The following is a 20,563-nucleotide window of genomic DNA, read 5'->3' on the forward strand; positions in this document are numbered from 1 at the left end:
CAATGCCAGCAGGCTTGGCAGGGGTCAGGGAGGACTGGTCATCCATCCTCAAGGACGCGTAGATTCCTTTCCCGTGGATGTGGTCTGTCTCCCCAGGGTGGCTGGATGTGTCTCCACCCGGAGCCAGGCAAAGCCGGGGGCTCGTGGGGTATTTACTTGGCAGGTGATCCAAGGGTCCCCGGCCCAGGTGGGCTCCCGGCACCAGCCTGGCTCTTCCTCAGGGTGTGGAAAGTGGGAGATGGCCTTTCAAAAGGTCAGGCAGGCTGCCCCGTCCTGCCACTGCCCGTGCAGTGATCAGGGAGCAGCTTAAATTAACGTTCTGTTTATGGCAGTTCTGCCTCAGAATTTATAGTTATTTACCTGGAGGTGTCACGGGTGTGAGGTTCAGAGAGACAGGAGGCGCCTTGCCTAAGGCTCTCCGCACTCTCCTGATGCCCACATCTCCGCTGCCCGGGAGGGTGCTGAATTGTCCCGACCTTGCCGTCTAAACAGGAACAGGGCTGCAGAGTGGCACCTCCCAGCTCCCAGCCCTGAGCCAGGCTGCAGGATGTGGGTGGCAAGTCCCTGCCAGCACCCCTGGCTGAGTTCTCTTGGCCTCGCTTAATTAGAATCCTCAAATAACACAGTTTTCTCCCATTTGGGGGCAGTTCTCACTTTATCCAGATTCCCAAGTTCTGCATAGGTTGGTGTTCAAGTTCAGGCCAGGCACTTGCCCTGTACCCTCCAGATCTCCTTCCCATCCCTGGGCTTCACTTCCTCCCTCTTCTGACAAATTCAGAGTGATGAATTGGGGTCCCGCCTGGGGGAGGGGGCCGTGCCCTCTCCACTGACGCCCTATGCTGTGCCAGCCTCTCGGGGCTGGATCGCTGCCCCCTCCCCCCAGTCAGCACCCCTTCCCTGGGGCCCTGGCTGGGGACCCGTCAAGCACAGCCGCTCAGGGCCCCACTGTTCACCCCGACTGATAAGACGGTCCGGCAGCTGGTGGAGACTCGCCCCGCAGAGCGCAGAGCGGGAGGCCGGGGGCGGGCGGGACCCGCGGGCCGATCGCTGCGGCTGGCCTCCAGCGTCCCGCGCCATCGCTCGGTGTCCGGGTGGCCGCGGGGGAGTCGCGCTGTGCACGGGGCGGGGCGAGGGCGGTGTCCGCAGGTAGCCCCGGGGGGGGCGGTGGCGGGGAGCCGGCCAGGACCCCCAGCCCAAAAAGCCGAGGGGGCGGAGCGGCGCGGCGGTGCGCGTGGGCGGTCAAGTTTGGCTCCTGCACTTGCGGCTTCGCGTGCTGCGTCTGGGGAGGCGAAGGGGGACCGTCCCCTCCCGAGTTGGGCTCGGACCCCGGCCCTCAGAGTCACTGCAGACCTCTGGGGGTGACTTCATCACCCCCTTTCCTGGACCCCGTGCGTCCGGGGCGCACCGCAGCCGGGCAGCGAGCCACGCCATGCTGGAGGGCGACATCGGCCTCGAGGGGCTGCCCCCTCAGGAAGCCCCCGCAGCTGGTGAGTATCCAGGGGCGGCGCAGGGGGGCGAGGGCCCCGGGCGTGGCGGCAGCGGCGTCGGGGACGTTCGGGGACAGCGGCTTCCCCGGGACCAAGGGGCACGCTAGGGGCAGGCGACAGGGACCGCGTCTCCGGTGGCGGGGACCGTCCCCGGCGAGGTTTTGGGGGTGGGGGCTGACTTTGTCGGCCGCAGGTCACTGGGGGCACTCACAGACAAACTGACGGCGGACAGCTGGACCGCGGGCCGGGCGGGGCTGGGGGAGGCAGTGGCCCCCTGGCGGGCAAATGCCAGGCCTGCCGTGCGGTTTTCAATTCCTGGGAGAGCATCTCCAGCCGTGCGCGTCCGAGGCCCTCGGCAGATGGAAGGTTTTCGGATGTTTTCACAGGCGCTATGAATACACATAATATTTCCGTGCTATTCTAGAGATTTATTTGTGATGTAAAGCGACTACTCTGACTTGAAGTCATAATGGAAACTGCGGTGGAACTTGGGGGGGACACACGAGGCTTGGACAGGAGTTGGGAGGGGGAGTCCCTGGCTTCCTCGGCCCCTCCCTGCACATAAATCACGACCCTGGCTATTTTTATACCAATAATTTAAAAATAAATGACCCAAGCAATGTTTCCTGAATGATTTTTCCCCTCCCAGTTCAGAGGTTATTAAATAAAACCTCAGAGCGGGACAGTGACGAGGGGCTAGAGCGGGCGCTCGGCCTTATTTAATTATACAGCTGAGTTCCAGCCGGGAGCGCCCTGGTTAGGATGCTGTGCCCTGCAATCAGAGCCACCTGGAACCGGAGCCGCTAACTATAGCACGGAGCACTGCTTCTTATCCCTTGCTCTCCCTCCTCCCCCCCATGCCCCCATCTCTTTTGGTGAGGGTGGGCTGGATTCCCAAGGAGCAACTTATCCTGATGTCTGCTTCTTAAGGAGCCCCAATTTGGCTTCTTTCTAGAAGTGACACTGTATACTCATCAGATTCTTCCCAGGAGGGAGAGACAGGGGGCACTGCCAGCCGGAGGGGGGAGGCCAGACCTAGGAACAGGAAGGAAGGGACAGGCTTGAGAAGTCAGCCAGAGCGGTTCTGGGCACACTGGCCTGCTTGCACGAGTGGCTTCTTCCAGCTCCCGCGTGGACAGGATGAGTTCTGCAACCAGCTGGGCACAGGCGCCCCAAACTCAGCATCTGCGAGCATCTAACCAAGCCCTTGCCTCCCGCTGGGCACGGAATTCAGCACTTCACTCGTTTCATCCTCAGTCCAACCCTGTAAGCTGGGAGCGGAATCTTCCCCATTGTGCAGACAAAGAAACTGAGACCACACAGTTAGTACATGGGGCTACCAAGAGTGGAGCCCAGGGTGTCTGGGCCCAGCTCCCAGGAGGCTTCTGGCTCTCCCTCACCCCACCCCAAGCAGAATCACCCAGTGATGCAGCTGAAACTGATTCCTGCACACAAGAGTGTACTAGCTGGGGACTCGCTCTTTGGTTCTGAGAGCCTCTAAATTGGGGGGGGGGGGGCATATCTCCGATGTGAGGATCGGGGAGGCTTTCCCTAACGGAGGGTCTGATCCATCAGGTCTGAGCCGTAATGATGGACAGACTCCACTCCTAGAGCAGACCTGCTGTTCCCTTCACCTGCATCTCCACTCTGTGTGGTGGGCAGGGGTCTCGCCCCCTTTCTCCTGCTCTGGGCTTTAGCAGTGACAGGTCTAAGACCCCAGGACCAGTGCCCCAGCCTCCATTCCTGGGTTTGCCGCTGGGCATACTGTTCCACCACAGCCGGCATGCAAGCAATGTGGGCAAACTCTGACAGCGTCACACTACTGTCTAGCTCATTCGGTGTAATTAAGACCCAGAGGCTGCATTGGCGCTCGCAGGTAAATAGGAAGTAATAAAGCTGGGGAGGTGGAGGATAGAAAGGGACCTTAGTCCTCTGCTTTGTCTCCATGCCAGGCCCTGAGGCCCTGAGAGGGGACGTCCTCGCAGGGGGGTTCAGCTGTGGAGAACCCAATTCTAAATCCCAGCTTTGCTGCCTGCAGCTCTGTGTGACCTTGCCCAACTTACTCAACCACTCTGTGCCTTAGCTGTCAACCCAGAGGGTTTGTGAAGATGACTTGAGTGTATAGCCTTTCTGCTGGAGGGGCTCCGCTCTGTGCATGAGTACCGCCCCCACTGCTGTCATCCCCTGTTAATGCCCCCCTCCCCCTCTCCATCTTCATCGCTACCAGCTTCAGTTCACAGACCCAGATGTGAAGTCCTACCGGATGTTCTGAGACTTATCCCAGGACCGGCTCATTCTTGCTTCCCCGGAGCAATCGATTGTTACAGATGCCGCCTCCCTCTCTGCCTTGTTTAGAAGCTCCCTCGTTATTTATTAATAAGCTATTTATTCATAAGCCTGTGGTCAGCACCTCCCGCAAGGGCAGGTAGGATTAGGACGAGGTGGGGGTGGGCACCCCTCCCCCAGGACACGTCTGCCCGGCTCACTCCTGTTCATCCCCCAAAACCCTGCCGGGAAGTCCCCTCCTCTTGGAAACTAGCCCAGGTGCCTCTCTGCACTGATGGCACCCTGGGTGTGGAGAGAGGGAGGGGGGCTGTTGGTTGAGCAGTTCACTGTGTGCTGGGCCTCGTCACATGGGAGGCTCACCTACCTTATGAGATGCACACTACTATCTCCCCATTTATGGATGAGAAAACTAAGGCATGGAGAGATTACTCAAGGTCAAACAGCTGATAAATGACAGACGCAGGATCTGAATCCCAGGCGGTCTGGCTGTGCGTCGTCACCACGCTATGCTACCCGCTCAGAGAGGACGGGAGAGCTGTCCCTCCCGAAACGTTCACTAGCCTCTTCAACAAACAGCTACAGGTAGCCTGGCACTGCGTCCTCGGGGCTTGGGACACAGCAGGGAACAAAGCAGACGCAGGCCCGGCCCTCATGAAACATTTTTGACCACGTAGGAGAATTCAATACGTCATATGTTGGCTGGTGATGTGTCCCATGAAGAAAAGCTGAACAGAATAGGGGGCGATTTTAGATAGGGTGTGCCAGGGAAGCCTTCACTGATGGGCAGCCTGGGAACGCACACCTGAAGGAAGAGCACTCGGGGCAGAGGGAACAGCCAGTGCAAAGCCTCACACCTGAAGTGCCCGAAACATGCCAGTGGGCTCACGGAGTCTGGAGGGAGTGGGAGAGGCAGTCCAGATTGTGATGTGCCCCTGGCCACTGGGCTGGGCGACATGGGAGCTGCTGGAAGGGTCTGGAGCTGACCAAGGTTTGGGCAGGGTCCCTCTGGCTGCTTTGGAGAACAGGCTGAGGGGGGGAGGGACAGAAGCCGGTCCGGGGACTCTTGCAGTAATCCAGGCTTGAGATGCTGGTGACCTTGTGCCGGGACCCGTGGAGGTCAGCCTCTGGGTATATTTTGAAAGTAGAGCCGACACGAATTGCCCACACATCAGATGGAGGGTCTGAGAGTAAAAGAAACGTCAAAGACTGCTCCAAGATTTTTGGAGAAACAGGTATGGGTCGGGGTAGGTGAGGAGTTCACCTTTCTGGTTTTTGTTTTTCTAGTTGAGGTTAAATAGACATAACGTTTTAATCATTTTTAAGCATACAAATCAGTGGCATTAAAGTCCATCCCGAATGTTGGGCAACCATCACTACTATTTTTTTTTAATTGTATTTATTTATTTTGGGCTGCGTTGGGTCTTCATTGCCGCGCGCGGGCTTTTCTCTAGCTGCGGAGAGCGGGGGCTACTCTTCATTGTGGTGCGCGGGCTTCTCATTGCGGGAGCCTCTCTTGCTGCAGGGCACGGGCTCTAGACGTGCAGGCTTCAGTAGTTGTGGCACACGGGCTCAGTAGTTGTGGCGCACGGGCTTAGTTGCTCCGCAGCACGTGGGATCTTGCCGGACCAGGGCTCGAACCCACGTCCTCTGCATCGGCAGGCGATTCTTAACCACTGCGCCACCAGGAAGGCCCCACTATCTACTCCTAAAACTCTTTTTTGTCATCCAGAAACAGAAACTGTGTACTGATTAGGCAATAACTCTCCATTTCCCTCCCCCAACGCCAGCCCGGGGTAACCTCTGTTCTACTTTCTGTTTCTATGAATCTGACTATTCTAGATACTTCACAGGAGCGAAATCACACAATATTTGTCCTTTTGTGTCTGGCAGATTTCACTTTACATGTTTTCAGGGTTCAAGGTATCAGAACTCCGTTCCTTTTTATGGCTGAATAACATTCCATTGAATGTGAGACCACATTTTCTTTATCCATTCATTCAATGGACACTTGAGCTATTTCCCCTTTTTGGCTGTTGTGATTAAAGCTGCAATGAAAATTTGCATGCAGTGTCTGTTTGTCCTGTTTTCAATTATTTTGGGTATATATGTAGAAGCAGGATAGCTGGATCCTATCTTTAACTTTTGAAGAACCAACAAACTGTTTTCCACAGCCGTGGCGCCTTTGTATATTCCCTCCAGCAGTGTAGGAGGGTTTCTATTTCTTCAATCCTCACTGACACTTGTTAGTTTTGCTTTTTTGTGTGTGTGACAGCCATCGTAGTAGTTGTGAAATGGCATCTCATTGTGGTTTTGATTTGCCTTTGCCTAATGACTAATGATGTTTAGCATCTTTTCATGTGTTTATTGGCTACTTGTATATAGTCTTTGTAATCTACTCAATTTCTTTGCCCATTTTTTTATGGGTTGTTTGTCTTTTTGTTATTGAATTGTAGGAGCTCTTTATATATTCTGGATATTAAACCCTTACCAATTATAAGATATGCAAATATTTCCACTCATCCTGTAGGTTGTCTTTTCACTCTCTTGATCACGTCCTCTGATGCCCTTGTACATACAGTGAGCTTCTCTTCTGTGCTGTCATGTGGCTGATTGAGAAACCTGTCCTGTACCCCTGCAGTTTGATGCATAATTCAATTCAACTTAGAGGTGGATGACTCTCTGTCTTTGGGCCAGTTACAGGGCCAGGAGCTGGAGATACAGGGTAGCCGCCGTCCTTGCTCTCATGGAGTTTACAGCCTGTCTTGATTTACACTGTGGTGTACATTGTGGAAAGGTCCTGATTCGGGCTAAGTAAGCTCTGTGTGCCGAGGGCACATTCATCCTACAGCCCTGCCTGCTTCACCGCAGCTGTCACTTCCTTCAGACACACAACAGGTCAGGTCTCAGGTAACTGCATCCGTAATGTCTGCCTCCCTGCCTCCCTGCCTCCCTGGATGGATTCATTCTCTAGCCCCAGCACAGGGCCTGGCACGGTGGGGCTTGGTGGAGGGATGGAGGGAAGGATGATAGCTGACAGTTTTTGTCAACTCATTCTGTTTCAGGCACTGTTGTGAGCCCTTTGCCTACGTCACCTCCTTTAATACTCACTTGTTAAGTTGGTAATATTGTTAGTAATATTATGAGCCCCTTTTGACAGATGAGGAAACCAAGGCACAGAGACACCAAGCAACATGTCCATGCTCACACAGCCAAGGGTACCCTGTGAATCAGTCAGGGTGGATGGGGGGGACCCTAGATTCAGACCAGAGTTGTGACAGCTGGCCTAGGACCAGAACTGGGTCCCCAGCTCCAGACGTGGGGTCCTCGACTCACCTACCACCTCCCCAGCTCTCCAAAGAGAAGGCAGTCCTCTGAGGGGGCTGGCGGGGGGGAGGTTCTGCTGCTGCTGACCGCTAAGATCTTCCTCTCCAGAGCCTGCCCCTTGCCTGGCGTAGCACCCCCAGCAGCAGTCACGCCCCCGGCTTCCAGCGCCAGGCACCTGTGGCGGCGTTTTCATGCTGTGCAATGAAGTATCAAAAGCCTGCCGACCCTCAGAAATCCATCTGACGATGGTCACGTGGCCTTTGGGTAGACAAACGCCTGGTTCCTTGCATTCAGCCCTCAGAGGGCCTGCGTGTGCATAGATGTCTTGCCTGGTAATCCAGCCTGCTTTCTTTTTGCAACCCGGGGGTCACCTTGCTCCCCTCTGGGCCTTGCACTGCGATGCAGTCCAGCTGGGCTCTGGGTTCCCACACACACAGCCAAACCCACCAGGCCCCACCCCCTCCAGTCAGCCGAAAGCTCCTCCCTCCAGCTGCACCTCCATTTGCCTCTGGGGGTGGTGTACAAACATTCCCGGTGACACCCAAGATTTCATCCTTTCCCTTCACACCCAGCTGGAATGATTTCTGCCCACGTACGGCCTCGGGTGTAGAATGAGTTTTTAATGCATTTACACGGCACCTTCACTGCAAAAGTCTGAACACGCCGTTGGGGGTGGAAATGGAGCTGTTGATGTGAGCTGTTAGAAAGAAGGCATAATTGGGCATAATTTTTATTGCATTGTGTTTCCTGGACGGAGAACGGCCGGGGTTTGGGGGTGCGGGGGTAAGGCGGGTGCAGAGCAGCTCCAGGCTGCGCTCGTGTTCCTACTGCAGACTCTGCTCTTGAGGACTCTGGGCTCCAGGCTGGAGCGGAAGCCCATGGAGCATTCCTTCCTCCTTCCAGTCCTGTCCTCAGGCCAAGGGGGCTCAGATCCCTCCCACCTCCAGGGCTTAAGCGAGTCACACAGCTGTGCGCAGTGCTGGCAGCCCTCCACTCAGGCCCACATTCCGCCCTCTACCTGGTCCATCTGATGCCAGTTCCTGTGCGTGTCTCAAAGCTGCCTACGGCTCCCCGTGTCTGTGCTGCCCTCTCTTCAGTTCCACTGTTGCCTCCGCACTGGCCTGTGTCCACCTTGCCCCCCTCCTGCCCCCTGTAGTGGACCCCCGCCAGCCCTCACCCAGCCCTGGCCCACAGGTGGGGCTCACCTGCCTCTCCGATTCCTTCTCACCTCCAGCGCTTGCCCTCAGCCTCACTGACCTTCCTGTGGTCCTTCGTCCTCTCTTTCCTGCTCCCTGGGCTCTTGGCCGTTTCTTCTTCCAAGCTCCGTCGCCTCCTTCAGGAGGCCCTTCCTGACCCCAGTGGCATCTCGGCAGCAGGCTCCTCTCCCCTGAGCACTTACACAGCTGCCCCCATATCTGCTGCTAGCAGTATTCTCTCAGTGTCACTCTCCCTGCACTCCACAAAGTTCCAGAAGGACAGGACTTAGGTTTGCTTTTCCAATTTGATTTTACACCACCCGTTTGTCCTTAAACCCCCAAGATCAGAGCTGGAGAAGACCTGGGGGTTGCCTGGGCCCGATCAGCGTCACCCACTGGGGCTCAGGACACCCATGCACAGTGTTCATGTCTCAGGCGAACTCCTGGGAGTTAAGCATGCCATGGTATTTCATTTGTGTGCTATATGAAAAAGGAGTGATTTTGAGTGAAAAATACTTCACTTTGGATGTTGGTACAGCATGGAAAGTTTTCCCCTTGATTGATAGATAGATGATAGATAGATAGATGCATATAGGCAGGTAGATGATAGATAGCTCAACATAATGTGTTTTGTATAATATATATAATCTCTCTATATAGAGGTAGATAAATATATATACATGAAATTTTTCTTTTGGCTACACTGGGTCTTCTTTGCAGCGTGTGGGCTCTTCGTTGTGGCACACGGGCTTCTCAGGTTGTGGCACTCGGGCTCCAGAGTGCGTGGGCTCTCTAGCTGAGGTGCGTGCGGGCTCAGTAGTTGCAGCTCACAGGCTTACTTGCCCTGCGGCATGTGGGATCTTAGTTCCCTGACCAAGGATCGAACCCACATCCCCTGCACTGGAAGGCAGATTCTTAACTACCAGACCACCAGGGAAGTCCCATATATATATGAATTTTAAATTGTCATCAGGAATTCCCTGGTGGCACAGTGGTTAAGAATCCTCCTGCCAATGCAGGGGACACGGGTTCGAGCCCTGGTCCGGGAAGATCCCACATGCTGCAGAGCAACTAAGCCCGTGCACCACAACTACTGAGCCCACATGCCACAACTACGGAAGCCTGCACACCCAGATCCCATGCTCTGCAACAAGAGAAGCCACTGCAATGAGAAGCCTGTACACCAACCGCAACAAAGAGTAGCTCCCGCTCACTGCAACTAGAGAAAGCCCCCCGCAGCAACGAAGACCCAACACAGCCAAAAATAAATAAATTTATAAAAATAAAATCAATAAAATTGTCATCAGTATGACTGGTCTGGGATTATCTTGTCTGAACTATCATCATTATCTTGCATGATGCATTTTAAAAATCAACCAGTTGACACAGGGAGGGGGAAGGGTAAGCTGGGACGAAGTGAGAGAGTGGCGTGGACACATATACACTACCAAGTGTAAAACAGATAGCTAGTGGGAAGCAGCCGCATAGCACAGGGAGATCAGCTCGGTGCTCTGTGACCACCTAGAGGGGTGGGATAGGGAGGGTGGGAGGGAGGGAGACGCAAGAGGGAGGAGATATGGGGATATATGTTTACGTATAGCTGATTCACTTTGTTATAAAGCAGAAACGAACACACCATTGTAAAGCAATTATACTCCAATAAAGATGTTAAAAAAAAAATCAGCCAGCTGATTTTGTATGTTCGTGACCTGTGTCTGCATGACAACTCAGCGTTGGGTTCACTCTTCACCAGCTCTTCCCCACCAGAAACACATGGCAGACGTGAGCAAGGCTCCTGCCCAGCCGGTTACAGTTGGGTAATTGTCACCACTGTTACTCCGTCTCTGTTTAAATAATGTTTTCTTTTACAGCAGTTTTAGATGCACAAAATTATTGCAAAGATAGTACAGAGTTCCCATGTAACCCACACCTGTTTCCCCCGTTGTTAACATCTTGCATTATTACGGTACATCCTCACACGCACCACCCAATATTGATACGTTATTATGAACTGAAGTCCGCACTTCATGCAGACTCCTTGGTCCTTTTACCTGACGTCCTCTTCTGTCCCAGGATCCCATCCATTTAGTTGTCATTTCTCCCTAGGCTCCTCTTGGCCGTGACTCTGTTTTCGATGACCTCGGCAGTTTGGGGGGCGACTAATGCAGTTGTTTTGTGGATGTGCTTCAGCTGGAACTTTCTGTCATGATGAGACTGGGATTGTGGGTCTGGGGGGAGGACCACAGAGGGGAAATGCCTCCTCATCCCATCGCCCTCAACACGGCTGGTCCCTGGGATGCTGCCTGCTCACCTGGCCGAGGTGAGGTGTCAGGCTTCTCCTGTGTGAAGTTACTCGTTTCTTTTTTTTCACATTGCTGGTTGAGGTTCTAGAGATTTCTTAATGAGCTATCGATTTTAGATGATAGCCGTCAACTTATGAAACCACCTTAAGCTGAATTTACTAAATTTTTATCATATGTGAGCTCTTTCTTAATTAGTATTTTAACATCAGCGGTCCTTCCACCACCGACAGTTGGGGTTATATATTAAACAGTATGTGACTAAGAATACAAACAATTTAAAACTCTCGCTTGGCCAAAGCTCCAAGAGTTGCTAGAAGTGTCCAGCTGAGCCATAAATCGAGTCTTGACCTCAACTGACCACCTCACTTCCATACAGAGGCCTCCAACTTCCATCTCAAGGGGGAAATCTTTAAACAATTATATCACTGATTTTAATAAATAGACATTAGAACAGGTGTTTTTCTGCCCTTAAAGAGGCTAATGAATGTCCTGGATCCCTTCCAGAGAACCCAGAATGAGAAATCCAGGTCCAACCCCCTCATTTTCCTGATGACAGAAGGAAACTGGGGCTCAGAGAGGTTGTGTGATATTCCTAAAGTCACACAGCACTTTGGTGACAGAGATGGGACCAGAGCTCTTGTTTGCTTACTCCAAGTCTGGTGCTCTCTCCCCTCTTCTCAAACCTAAGGAGGAGGTTAGGGTCAAAGGATGATTAACTATGAAAGTCCCTTGAGGAGGCCACATTGGAGGCCAGTCTTTGACAGGTCCAGCACCAACTGTGTTTCCTGCTGCCTTAGAAGAGACACCTGTGTCTTGTGTCTTTGGCTGGTGCCAGATGAAGTTCAACCTCTAAAGGACAGTGAGTCTAGAGAATGCATGCAGCTCCTCGAGGGCTGGGGTCCTGGGGGGTGGATGACGCCCACGTGCTGAAAGGCACGAGGGCATGAGACCTGAACATGAGACCTCAGGCTCCCTGGGAGGCGGGTGGTGGGTGGAACCACCTGCAATGTTTAAATGTCTGCTCCTATCACTGTTCTTTGGGGCGGGGAAGAGAGGAATAGCCATTGTATTTGAATCTTTATGAACTTGCCATGCCCACGAGGAGAACGTGGATGGCCCCCAAAGCCTTACCTGGGCTGGTTCACATTCCACCCTTAATTCTCCTTTGTCCTCCCATCCCTCAAATAAAAGATTATAGCCAGTTTATACCTGTGCATAAAATATAAGAAAATAGCGTAAATTAACCTCAAGATGAAAGGGAAAAAAATGAAGGAAGCCAAAGGTGGAGCCAGAGAAGAGTGAGGACTGAGGCCAGGTAGAGTTCGCCTCAGGCTCTGGACCCGCTAGTCTTACCAGCCACAGAGGCACAAAATGAAAGTCGACTGGTGGCTCAGGAAAGGCTGTCCCCCAGCCACCCCAGACGGCAGCCCCGGGGCCTTTGCACACGCAGCCTCCTCCCCTGGAGCCCTCTGTTTCTCTCTCCTTCTCATCTCTGGCCTTCGATGTCATCTGACGGAGACCTTTTTAGCCTTCTCCATCCCACTGGGGGTGCCCGTTACCCCCACTCCTAACACCAGCCCCTCTCCTTTGTAGCTCCGAGCACATGTCTTAATTAGATGTTGCAAACTGAGGTGCAATCCACATAGAGTAAAACGCCCAGATCTCAAGTGCACAGTGCCATCAGTTTTAACACAACTTCCTATGATTGTATAACCTATAACCTGTTAAGATGTGAAATAGTCCCATCGCCCCCAGAAAGTGGCCTCACACCTGTCCCCCATCAGCCCCCCAACCCCCCCACCAAAGACTAATTCTGCTTGTTCTAAACTTCCTATAAAAGAAAGCGTAGGGTGAGGACTCCCCCATGTCCAGCTTCTGGTGCTCAGTCATGCGGAGCAGTAGTGGGTTTGATGCTGGGTACATCCCATCACGTGGATGGACCACAGCCTGCGTATCCATCCTCCTGGAAGGATTGGTTGTTTCCAGTTTGAAGCCTTTATGAATGGAGCTGCAAGGAGCAATGCTTTTTATGAGCATGTTTTCATTTCTCCAATAAATGCCTCCAGCTGGAATACGGGGGTCATATGAGGAAAAGTGTGTTTAACTATTTAAGAAACTGACAAACCGTTGGCCAAAGTGCTCCCCATTTTCCATCCCCCCAAGTAGGGTCTGAGAATCATAATTGAGTCTGATTTATTGGACTTATTGACTATCTGCCCCTCCTCCTCCACTGATGTAAAGACCAGGTAGCCCAGGAGAGCATCTCTTGTGTGTCCTGAATCCTCAGCATGCCCACAGTGCCAGGCACATAGTAGGTGCTCAGTAAACATTTGCCGAATGAATGAGTTCCCCCTTCTACAGCTCTTTTCTGATGCTAATTGTCCAAGGATCTGTGTGTCTTGCTGAGGATCAAGTGGGCCCGAGTCCCCACCCTTTTGTGAAAGTGGAGATAGTGAGAGTCTGAGCGAGGGCTCTCCCACGTCCACTTGGAGACACCTGGGGGGTGTCTGATAACAGTGTGAAGGGTTTCCTCAAGGACAGAGGGCAGGGGAGTCCCAAGTGTCCTCCATACAGCCCAGCCACAATTGTTGTGTTCTGAAAAGGCTCGGGGTCGGGTGTAACCAGAGGCTCACCTCTGCCAAAGTGAAATCTCAGGAAGGCACTTACAGAGAACTCCCGGCGGGCTCTCCATGACAAAACCTTTGTAACTGTAACTCAGCCAGATTACCTGCTGGATGCAGATATTAAAAGGGGGTCAGAGCGACGCAAAATGAGCCCTTGGGGAGAAAATGGATCGGCACAAGCAGCTCGAAGTCTCGTCTGTGTGTTTGGGCTAGTCTTGGAGGAAGAAAATGAAATGTGTCACTGCTCCTGGGAGAAAGCTTATCAGTGTGTTCTCAAGAGATAGGCCTGCTTCCCAGGAACCCGAAAATCACATCAGGTGATTAACAAGCATCTTCAAAGAAAGGGCCTAGTAAGCACATGAAAAGGCCCTCAAGTTCATTAGTCATCAGGAAATGCAAAGTGAAACCACGGCTCAATGCCATCATATACCCATCAGAGGGGCTAAAATGCAAAACGCAGATGATGCCAACCTCGGGCCAGGCTGCTGGCGGGAGTGGGAGTTGATACTGGAAACTAAATAGCTGGGAGTCACTGCTGCTGAACCAAGCAGACTTGGTGCCCAGCAGACCTCTCCCCGCGGGACTCAACTGAGACGCACGCCGCCCTTGGTTGTCCAGAGACACAGATGAGGGTTCCTCACAGTACTCTTCATGATGGCCCCAAATCAGGACCCCCCAGATGCCCACCAGCCCTGCGACAGATACACACCCGTGGTCCTTTCCCACCATGGAGCCCTCTACATCCCTGGGGTGAACCACCCACAGCTGCTCCCAACGTGGGGAGGAATCACCAAGGTCGCAATGAACATAGGAGGCCAGACACTAAAGAGCGCACACTGTAGGCTCCCACTTATAGAATGAAGAGAACTCCATCCAGCCCCGTTTATAGGACACACAACAGCCAAATGCATCTGTGAAGACAGGAATCAGGATAGCGGTTTCCCTTCGGGGGTCAGGAAGGGGGCTTCTTGGTGCTGGCCACATGCAAGTTTTGTTACCAAAAACGTTATCATGCGTGCATGTCTGTGTATGTGTGTGTGTGTGTGTGTGTGTGTGTGTGTAGCTCCTGTGAGATGTTTTTAAGACATCAGGAGAGGGCAGTGGCAGAACTCACCCCTGCTTCAAGCCACCTAAAACAGCTCTGCAGGAAAGCATTCTCACTGACCATGTAATTCCACCATGGAATTATGACCTGGCTTCTGTCTTCAAGGGGTACCCTGAGTTGAGCTTAGCCTGCTGCCAATCCCCCCACAAGGGTGAGAGACCAATGCCAGGGCGGTTAGAACCAATGTCAGGCAGCTTCTGGGGGCTTCTCCTACAGTGGTCTGTAGAAGGGCTTTGTTCAGAGACCTGCTTCTCTTGTACAACACCAGTCTGAGAAACCCGGGCTCACTCCTTCTCAAGCCACAAGCTGGCACATACATTTTAAGCGGTGTGTCCAGTAAACTAAGAGGTCTATACTAGTGGGAGGTTAGAGATGAGAAAACTGCCAGGCCCTTGAGTTCATGAAAGAGAACAAGTTGACAATGATGAAGTCTCCACTCAGAGCCACCATAAAAAGTATGTTATTTATCTTGCGCTGCGTAACAAACGACCTCAGAACCTCGTGTCTTAAGGCATATTTATTATCTCAGGTCCTTTCCGTGTCTCAGAAATTCAGGAAGAGCTTAGCTGGGTGATGCTGGCTTGGGGATCTCTCATGAGGTTGTGGTCAAGATGTCACCCAGGTTTACAGGCATCTGAAGCTTGTCTGGGGCGGGAGGGTTGACCTCCAAGCTGGCACGCTCACAGGGCTGTTGGCAAGAGCCTCAGCTCCTCCCCACAGGAACCTCTCCACAGGCTGCCTGGGCAGCCTCACAACATGGCGGCCGGCTTCCCCAGAGCAGGGGGTCCAAGAGAGAGTGAGGAAGAGGCTGAAATGCCTCTGGTGACCTAGTTTCAATAGTTACATGCTGTCATTTCTACCTCATTCTGTTGGTTAGAAGTGAGTCACTAAGCTCAGTCCACACTCAAGTGGAGGGAGATTAGGCTCCCTTCTGAGTAGAGGAATCTCAAAGGATTCGATGACATATTTTAATGGGACAGCAGTGTTCTAGAGGCTTCATTCAGCGTAGACTCTGTGACCCACTGCGGGATGGCATCAACGCTCCCTAGGCCCACCCACTTAGAGTGGCCTCAGCTGGCTGTACCTCTGGGGCCTAAGACCTCCTGGGTGTCGGCCGCCATGTCCTCACCCTGGATATCATGCTCATTCTCCTCTAAGCATCGCACACCTAGAAGCCAGGCTCCTGGGCACCCCCAGAGACCACACCCATCCTCTCCCATGAGTTGATGGTTGCATCATTTTTTGAAGCAATATGACGTTCAAACATGAGCCTTCAATTTTATAAAGTCTCAAGTAGCCAATTCTTTTCTTTTTTAACTTTTTATTTTATATTGGAGCATAGCCGATTAACAATGTTGTGAGAGTTTCAGGTGCACAGCAAAGCGACTCAGTCATACATATACACGTATCCATTCTCCCCCAGACTCCCCTCCCATCCAGGCTGCCACATAACATGGAGCAGAGTTCCCTGCGCTATACAGTGGGTCCTTGTTGGTTATCCTTTTTGAATATAGCAGTGTGTACATGTCAGTCCCAAACTCCCTAACTAACCCTTCCCTCCACCCTTCCCCCCCTGCCAGTTACCATAATTTCATTCTCTTAAGTCTGTGAGTCCGTTTCTGTTTTGTATCATTTCTTTTTAGATTCCGCATATAAGCGATAACGTATTATATCTGTCTTTCTCTGTCTGACTTACTTCACTCAGTATGACAATCTCTAGGTCCATCCATGTTGCTGTAAATGGTATTATTTCATTCTTCTTTATGGCTGAGTAATATTCCATTGTATATATGTATCACATCCTCTTTATCCAGTCCTCTGTCGATGAATATTTAGGTTGCTTCCATGTCTTTCAGGTAGCCAATTCTGATCACGAGTGCCTGGTCACATTTGCTAAGGTTTTGGCAACGGGGCAGGATATAAAAAAATTGGGCCCAATCACACACGCAGGCTCATTCCATGATTGCCAGGACACTGCAGTAAAAATCAGTCCCTCATCCTCCAGAAGACTGGCCCAGGCTTGTTCACAGGCAGTAGCCAGGTCCAGGATAGAGTGAGGGCACACGGAGGCCCGGTGAGGTCCGTCACGTTGTCTCATTCTATTGGCCAAACCAAGTCACAAGGCCAGGCCAGGCTCAAGCTACAGAAACACCCTCTTCCTCTTGACAGGATGCACTGCAAAGTGGCCTGGCAAAGGGTGCAGCTACAGGCCAGGGTGGGAGAACCGTGGCCTCCTGCAATCCGCTTCATCTGTGATCTTCTTAACTTGATGCTGAAGAAGACATTGGCTAGAACTCAACATCTCTGCCTGCCCAGAACTCTTAAACGAACAAAAAGGACACCTTCATAACAGGGTTAGAAATATCTATTTCAAGCCAGGAGCCAACATCACATTGAATAGTGACATGTTAAAAGTGGTCTCATGAAAGTTGGGAACAAGTCAAGGATGCTGTGATCAGCTCTGTTAATTATCAATGTCCTGAAAGTTCTAGAATGTGCTATGAGGCAAGAAAATTCAATAATAATTATAGGTATTGAAAGAGGGATATAAAATGGTCACTGACTGAAGGTGATATGATGGCCTACCTGAAAAACCCAAAAGTATCAGCTCAAACATGGTTAGAACTAACAGGACAGCTCAGCCAGGGCGTCAGATGCTAACAGCTCTCCAGAGTCAATGTGTGGCCAAATCAGGTGCAACTGCTGGAAATTACAGTGGAGAAAGAATCCAATACAAAAGAGCAAGGTGGGGGGTGTGAAGTAGAAATACTCTAGGAATAAATTTAAAAGGAATAAAATACCAATATGAACAAAAAAGTAAGTTCTGCTGAGGGACAAAGGACGGAAGGAAGGATAGATGGATGGATGGGTACATGAATGGATGGAGGATGGGTGGATAGATGGTTCGATAGATGGACTGATGGATGGAAGGAAGGAAGGAAGTTTGTACAGATGGATGATGTATAGATGGATGGATGGATGGATGGATGTTGGATGGATGGATGGATGGATGGGTGGGTGGAGGATGGAGCGAATAAGATAGATGTTTATGCTCCAATTCTAGAAACATATCCTAAGGAACTGATTGAGTAGGAGTTGGGCAACGATTGTTTTGTGCAGAACGGTGAAAAGTGTTTGGAAACAGCCTAAGTGCTCATCAGTGAGGGGTGAGGTACAACCTGCGGATGCCCCACGAGGAAAACCTCCTCCTCCCTCCTGAAACCTTCCCCCTCCCCAAGAGCTCATCAAGGGTTCCGCCCATGCCACCCCCACCCCGCAGCCCCGCAGGTCCTCCCATGGGCTCCGCATCACATGGTATTATCATCACCCTCCCATCTACTCAGCTTCATCTCCTTCAGGACAAGGTATTTTCCTGCCTCGTCAGCCAGAAATTTGTTGAGCGTCTGTTTTGTGCCGGGTGTGGGGTTTACAGTGATGAGTAAAACCAACATAGAACACAGTTAAGTGACAAGAGAGAAGAAGGAGCAGATTATAAAATGCCATCACTATGAATAATTATAATGGCTAAGGTGTGTGGTACACGATTATACGCCAGATGCTGTGTGTGTGCCTTACCGAGCAGGTGCTACTACCTCCTCATTACAGAGGAGAGGACAGTGACAGTCACACAGTTAGGAAGTGGTGGGCTCAGGTTCCATGCACTTTGCAGTGTTCCAGGCCACTGCAGTGTTCCTCTCCACTGGATGCGCTAGGAATAAAACCCGTTGAGACGTTATGTGGCATCCTCTGGGACTTAGGGCTTGTAACAAGGGCTTCTCCATCGTTCTGTCTTTAAGATATATCATGGAGCAACAGACCTATCCTTTTTGTGGCTTCCCTGGTTTCTTTTAAACCTAAAAACTAATCTTTCAGTGCTGCTGGGAGAGGTTTAACATATGGTCCCAAGGAAGGCCGACGTTCACCCGCAGGTCTGTGAACAGCCCTTGACTTGTGGAATCAGAACTGGTGGCAAAAGATTCTCACCATGAGTGTATTATGATCGTCGCTGCTGGTTCTCGAGCATCTCTTTTGTGTTCAGAACTTTATCATGGGTTTATTATCTGGTTTACTCCTCACAGCATCCCTGAAAGGTAGATATCATTCTACACTGGAAACGTGGTTCAGAGAGGTTAAGTAAACTGGCAAAGGTCACACAGCTCGTACCAATCTCTCAGAGCATGAGGCTTCTCTTTGCCAGTTTCAGAGTCAAGGAGGAGGTGACATGTTGCTTAAAATGTCAATGAAAAAAAAAATAAGGCTTGTTGGCACACTGTCCTAGATTATTCTAGGAACGTCTGTGAGAAATTCCTACCGTTTGAAATCTCCACTTCTTAGGGAGTCAGCCAAACATGGCCTCATTGTTGATCTTCAGAAGCGTATTTTTAGTGTGAGGTGGGTTGTGTTTATTTTTTTGATGGATAGCAAAAATGAGATTTCTATAAATAAAGCCGTGGCTTTCCCCCCACCCTTCTCATTTTACTTCCTGTGCGCGATTCACAAGTGAGTTGACCAATCAGATGAGGTTACCAACCCCAAAGAACTCGAAATGGAAACTTCCCATGAGTGACAGAGAAGGGACGGTATCGGTCTTTAAAGAGCTTCTCCATCTGGAGCACCACGAGGTGGCTTTCCACGCCTTGTTAAGAGCGAGCGTCAGTCTGTCCGGGAGTGCAGTTTGATCATTTTAATGATAATTATATGATGAGGCTACCAAGTAAGGACTGTTTCTCTTTGAACTGAAAGCAACCCACTTTTTGAATTGGAAAGCAGGGTAGACCAAGTGATAAATCCATTTGCGTTTTTCAATCTGTAAAACTGTTCGTGCCAACGTGGGGTCCTGAAGCACCCGTAGCCCCCAAGACTTGGGCTGCTCTGAGATCTGGTTTCCAAGGATCCGGGCCCACAAGGGAGGGCCCTCCCAATACAAGGCACCCGAGCCCCCTTGAAGCCACGGCCACGGAAGACCCCGCGCAAACCCTCAACAGACGTTACGGGAGGCTTTTGCAGGAGCTCTTGCCTGGCACTGCCATCGATTAAGAAACCAAGGATGATGTTTGGTGGAACTCTTTGGAGACTACTTACACTTGGCATTTTCAGTTCTTACTCATATGGAGACAAGCCCGAGTCCCTAATCCTGCCTACGCATCCCCTGAGCCACCTCATCTCTACCTGCAGGGCAGCTCCTCACCTGTGCACATAGCCTAGCACATCGCAGATGCTCCGGGAGTTTGCATCCAATTTGGTACCCAAACTCTCTCCTACACGAGCGTGCGTCCCAATTGCCAGCCTTGCTCTCTCCCTCCGCCATCACATTTTAGCCCCACAGGCTTCTTCCTGCCTGCCTGTGATTTCCCTGTATTAACTCAACGCTTGTGTGGCCCCAGCTCCCTTAAATGAACTTGCCAAGTCCAAGGACGGCACAGGTAGGGGCCGGTGTCCACACCTACCTCGGAAGTTAGCCCAGCATGCGTCTTGCCTGCCTACCTCTCTCCTCAGTTCTGCTCTCTGCCCTGACTCCAGTGCACCTACCCTTTCCTACAAATTCTGATCCTTTGAAGAGCCTTTAGCTCTGTTATTATTATTATTATTGCAAAAAATACATAAAATTTCCCCTGCAGCCCATCTTTAAACGGACAGTGCGGCAGTGTTAACTGGATACACACTGTCGTACAGCAAAGCTCTCGAACTTTTCACCTTGCAGACCTGAAACTCTTGCGCTAATTGGACGGCTCTCCTTTTCCCCTTCCCCCCAGCCCCAGGCACTCACCATCCTACTCTCTGTTCCTAAGAGTTTATCTATTTTGGTTGCTTCATCAAAGTAGCATCACGCAGTATTTGTCTTTTTGTGACTGGTTTATTTCACTGAGCATAAGGTTTTCGAGGTTCACCCGCACTGTTGCATGTGTCAGAATGTCCTTCACTTTTAAGGCTGAATTACCTCCCATCGTGTGGACGGACCAGATATTCTTTATCCATTTGTCCGTCAGTGGACACTTGGGTTGCTTCCAACTCTTGGCGATCATGAACAGTGCTGCAATGAACACGGGGGTGCAAATATCTCTTTGAGACCCTGCTTTCACTTCTTTGGGGGATATACCTGCAAGCAGGATTGCCGGATCACACGGTAGCTCTATTTTTAATTTTTTGAGGAACCTCCATACTGTCTTCCACAGTGGCTGCACCGTTTTACGTTCCCATCAAGAGTGCACAAGAGGGCTTCCCTGGGCTTCCCTGGCGG

General features: G+C 51.5%; 1 protein-coding gene across 1 annotated transcript in view; it reads left to right on the forward strand.

Moving 5' to 3' along the window:
* Window positions 1–1,429: 1,429 nt before the first annotated feature.
* Window positions 1,430–20,563, forward strand: part of ANO1 (anoctamin 1) — a gene marked incomplete at both ends in the record, with an annotated part of 160,308 nt that continues 141,174 nt past the window's right edge. Inside the window, one exon of the mRNA XM_082845375.1 lies at window positions 1,430–1,487. Coding sequence (XP_082701501.1) covers window positions 1,430–1,487 — 58 coding nt within the window. The remainder of the gene's footprint in view (window positions 1,488–20,563) is intronic.

Source organism: Leucopleurus acutus (assembly GCF_964270905.1).
Source record: "Leucopleurus acutus genome assembly, chromosome: 8".
Classification (NCBI taxonomy): domain Eukaryota; kingdom Metazoa; phylum Chordata; class Mammalia; order Artiodactyla; family Delphinidae; genus Leucopleurus; species Leucopleurus acutus.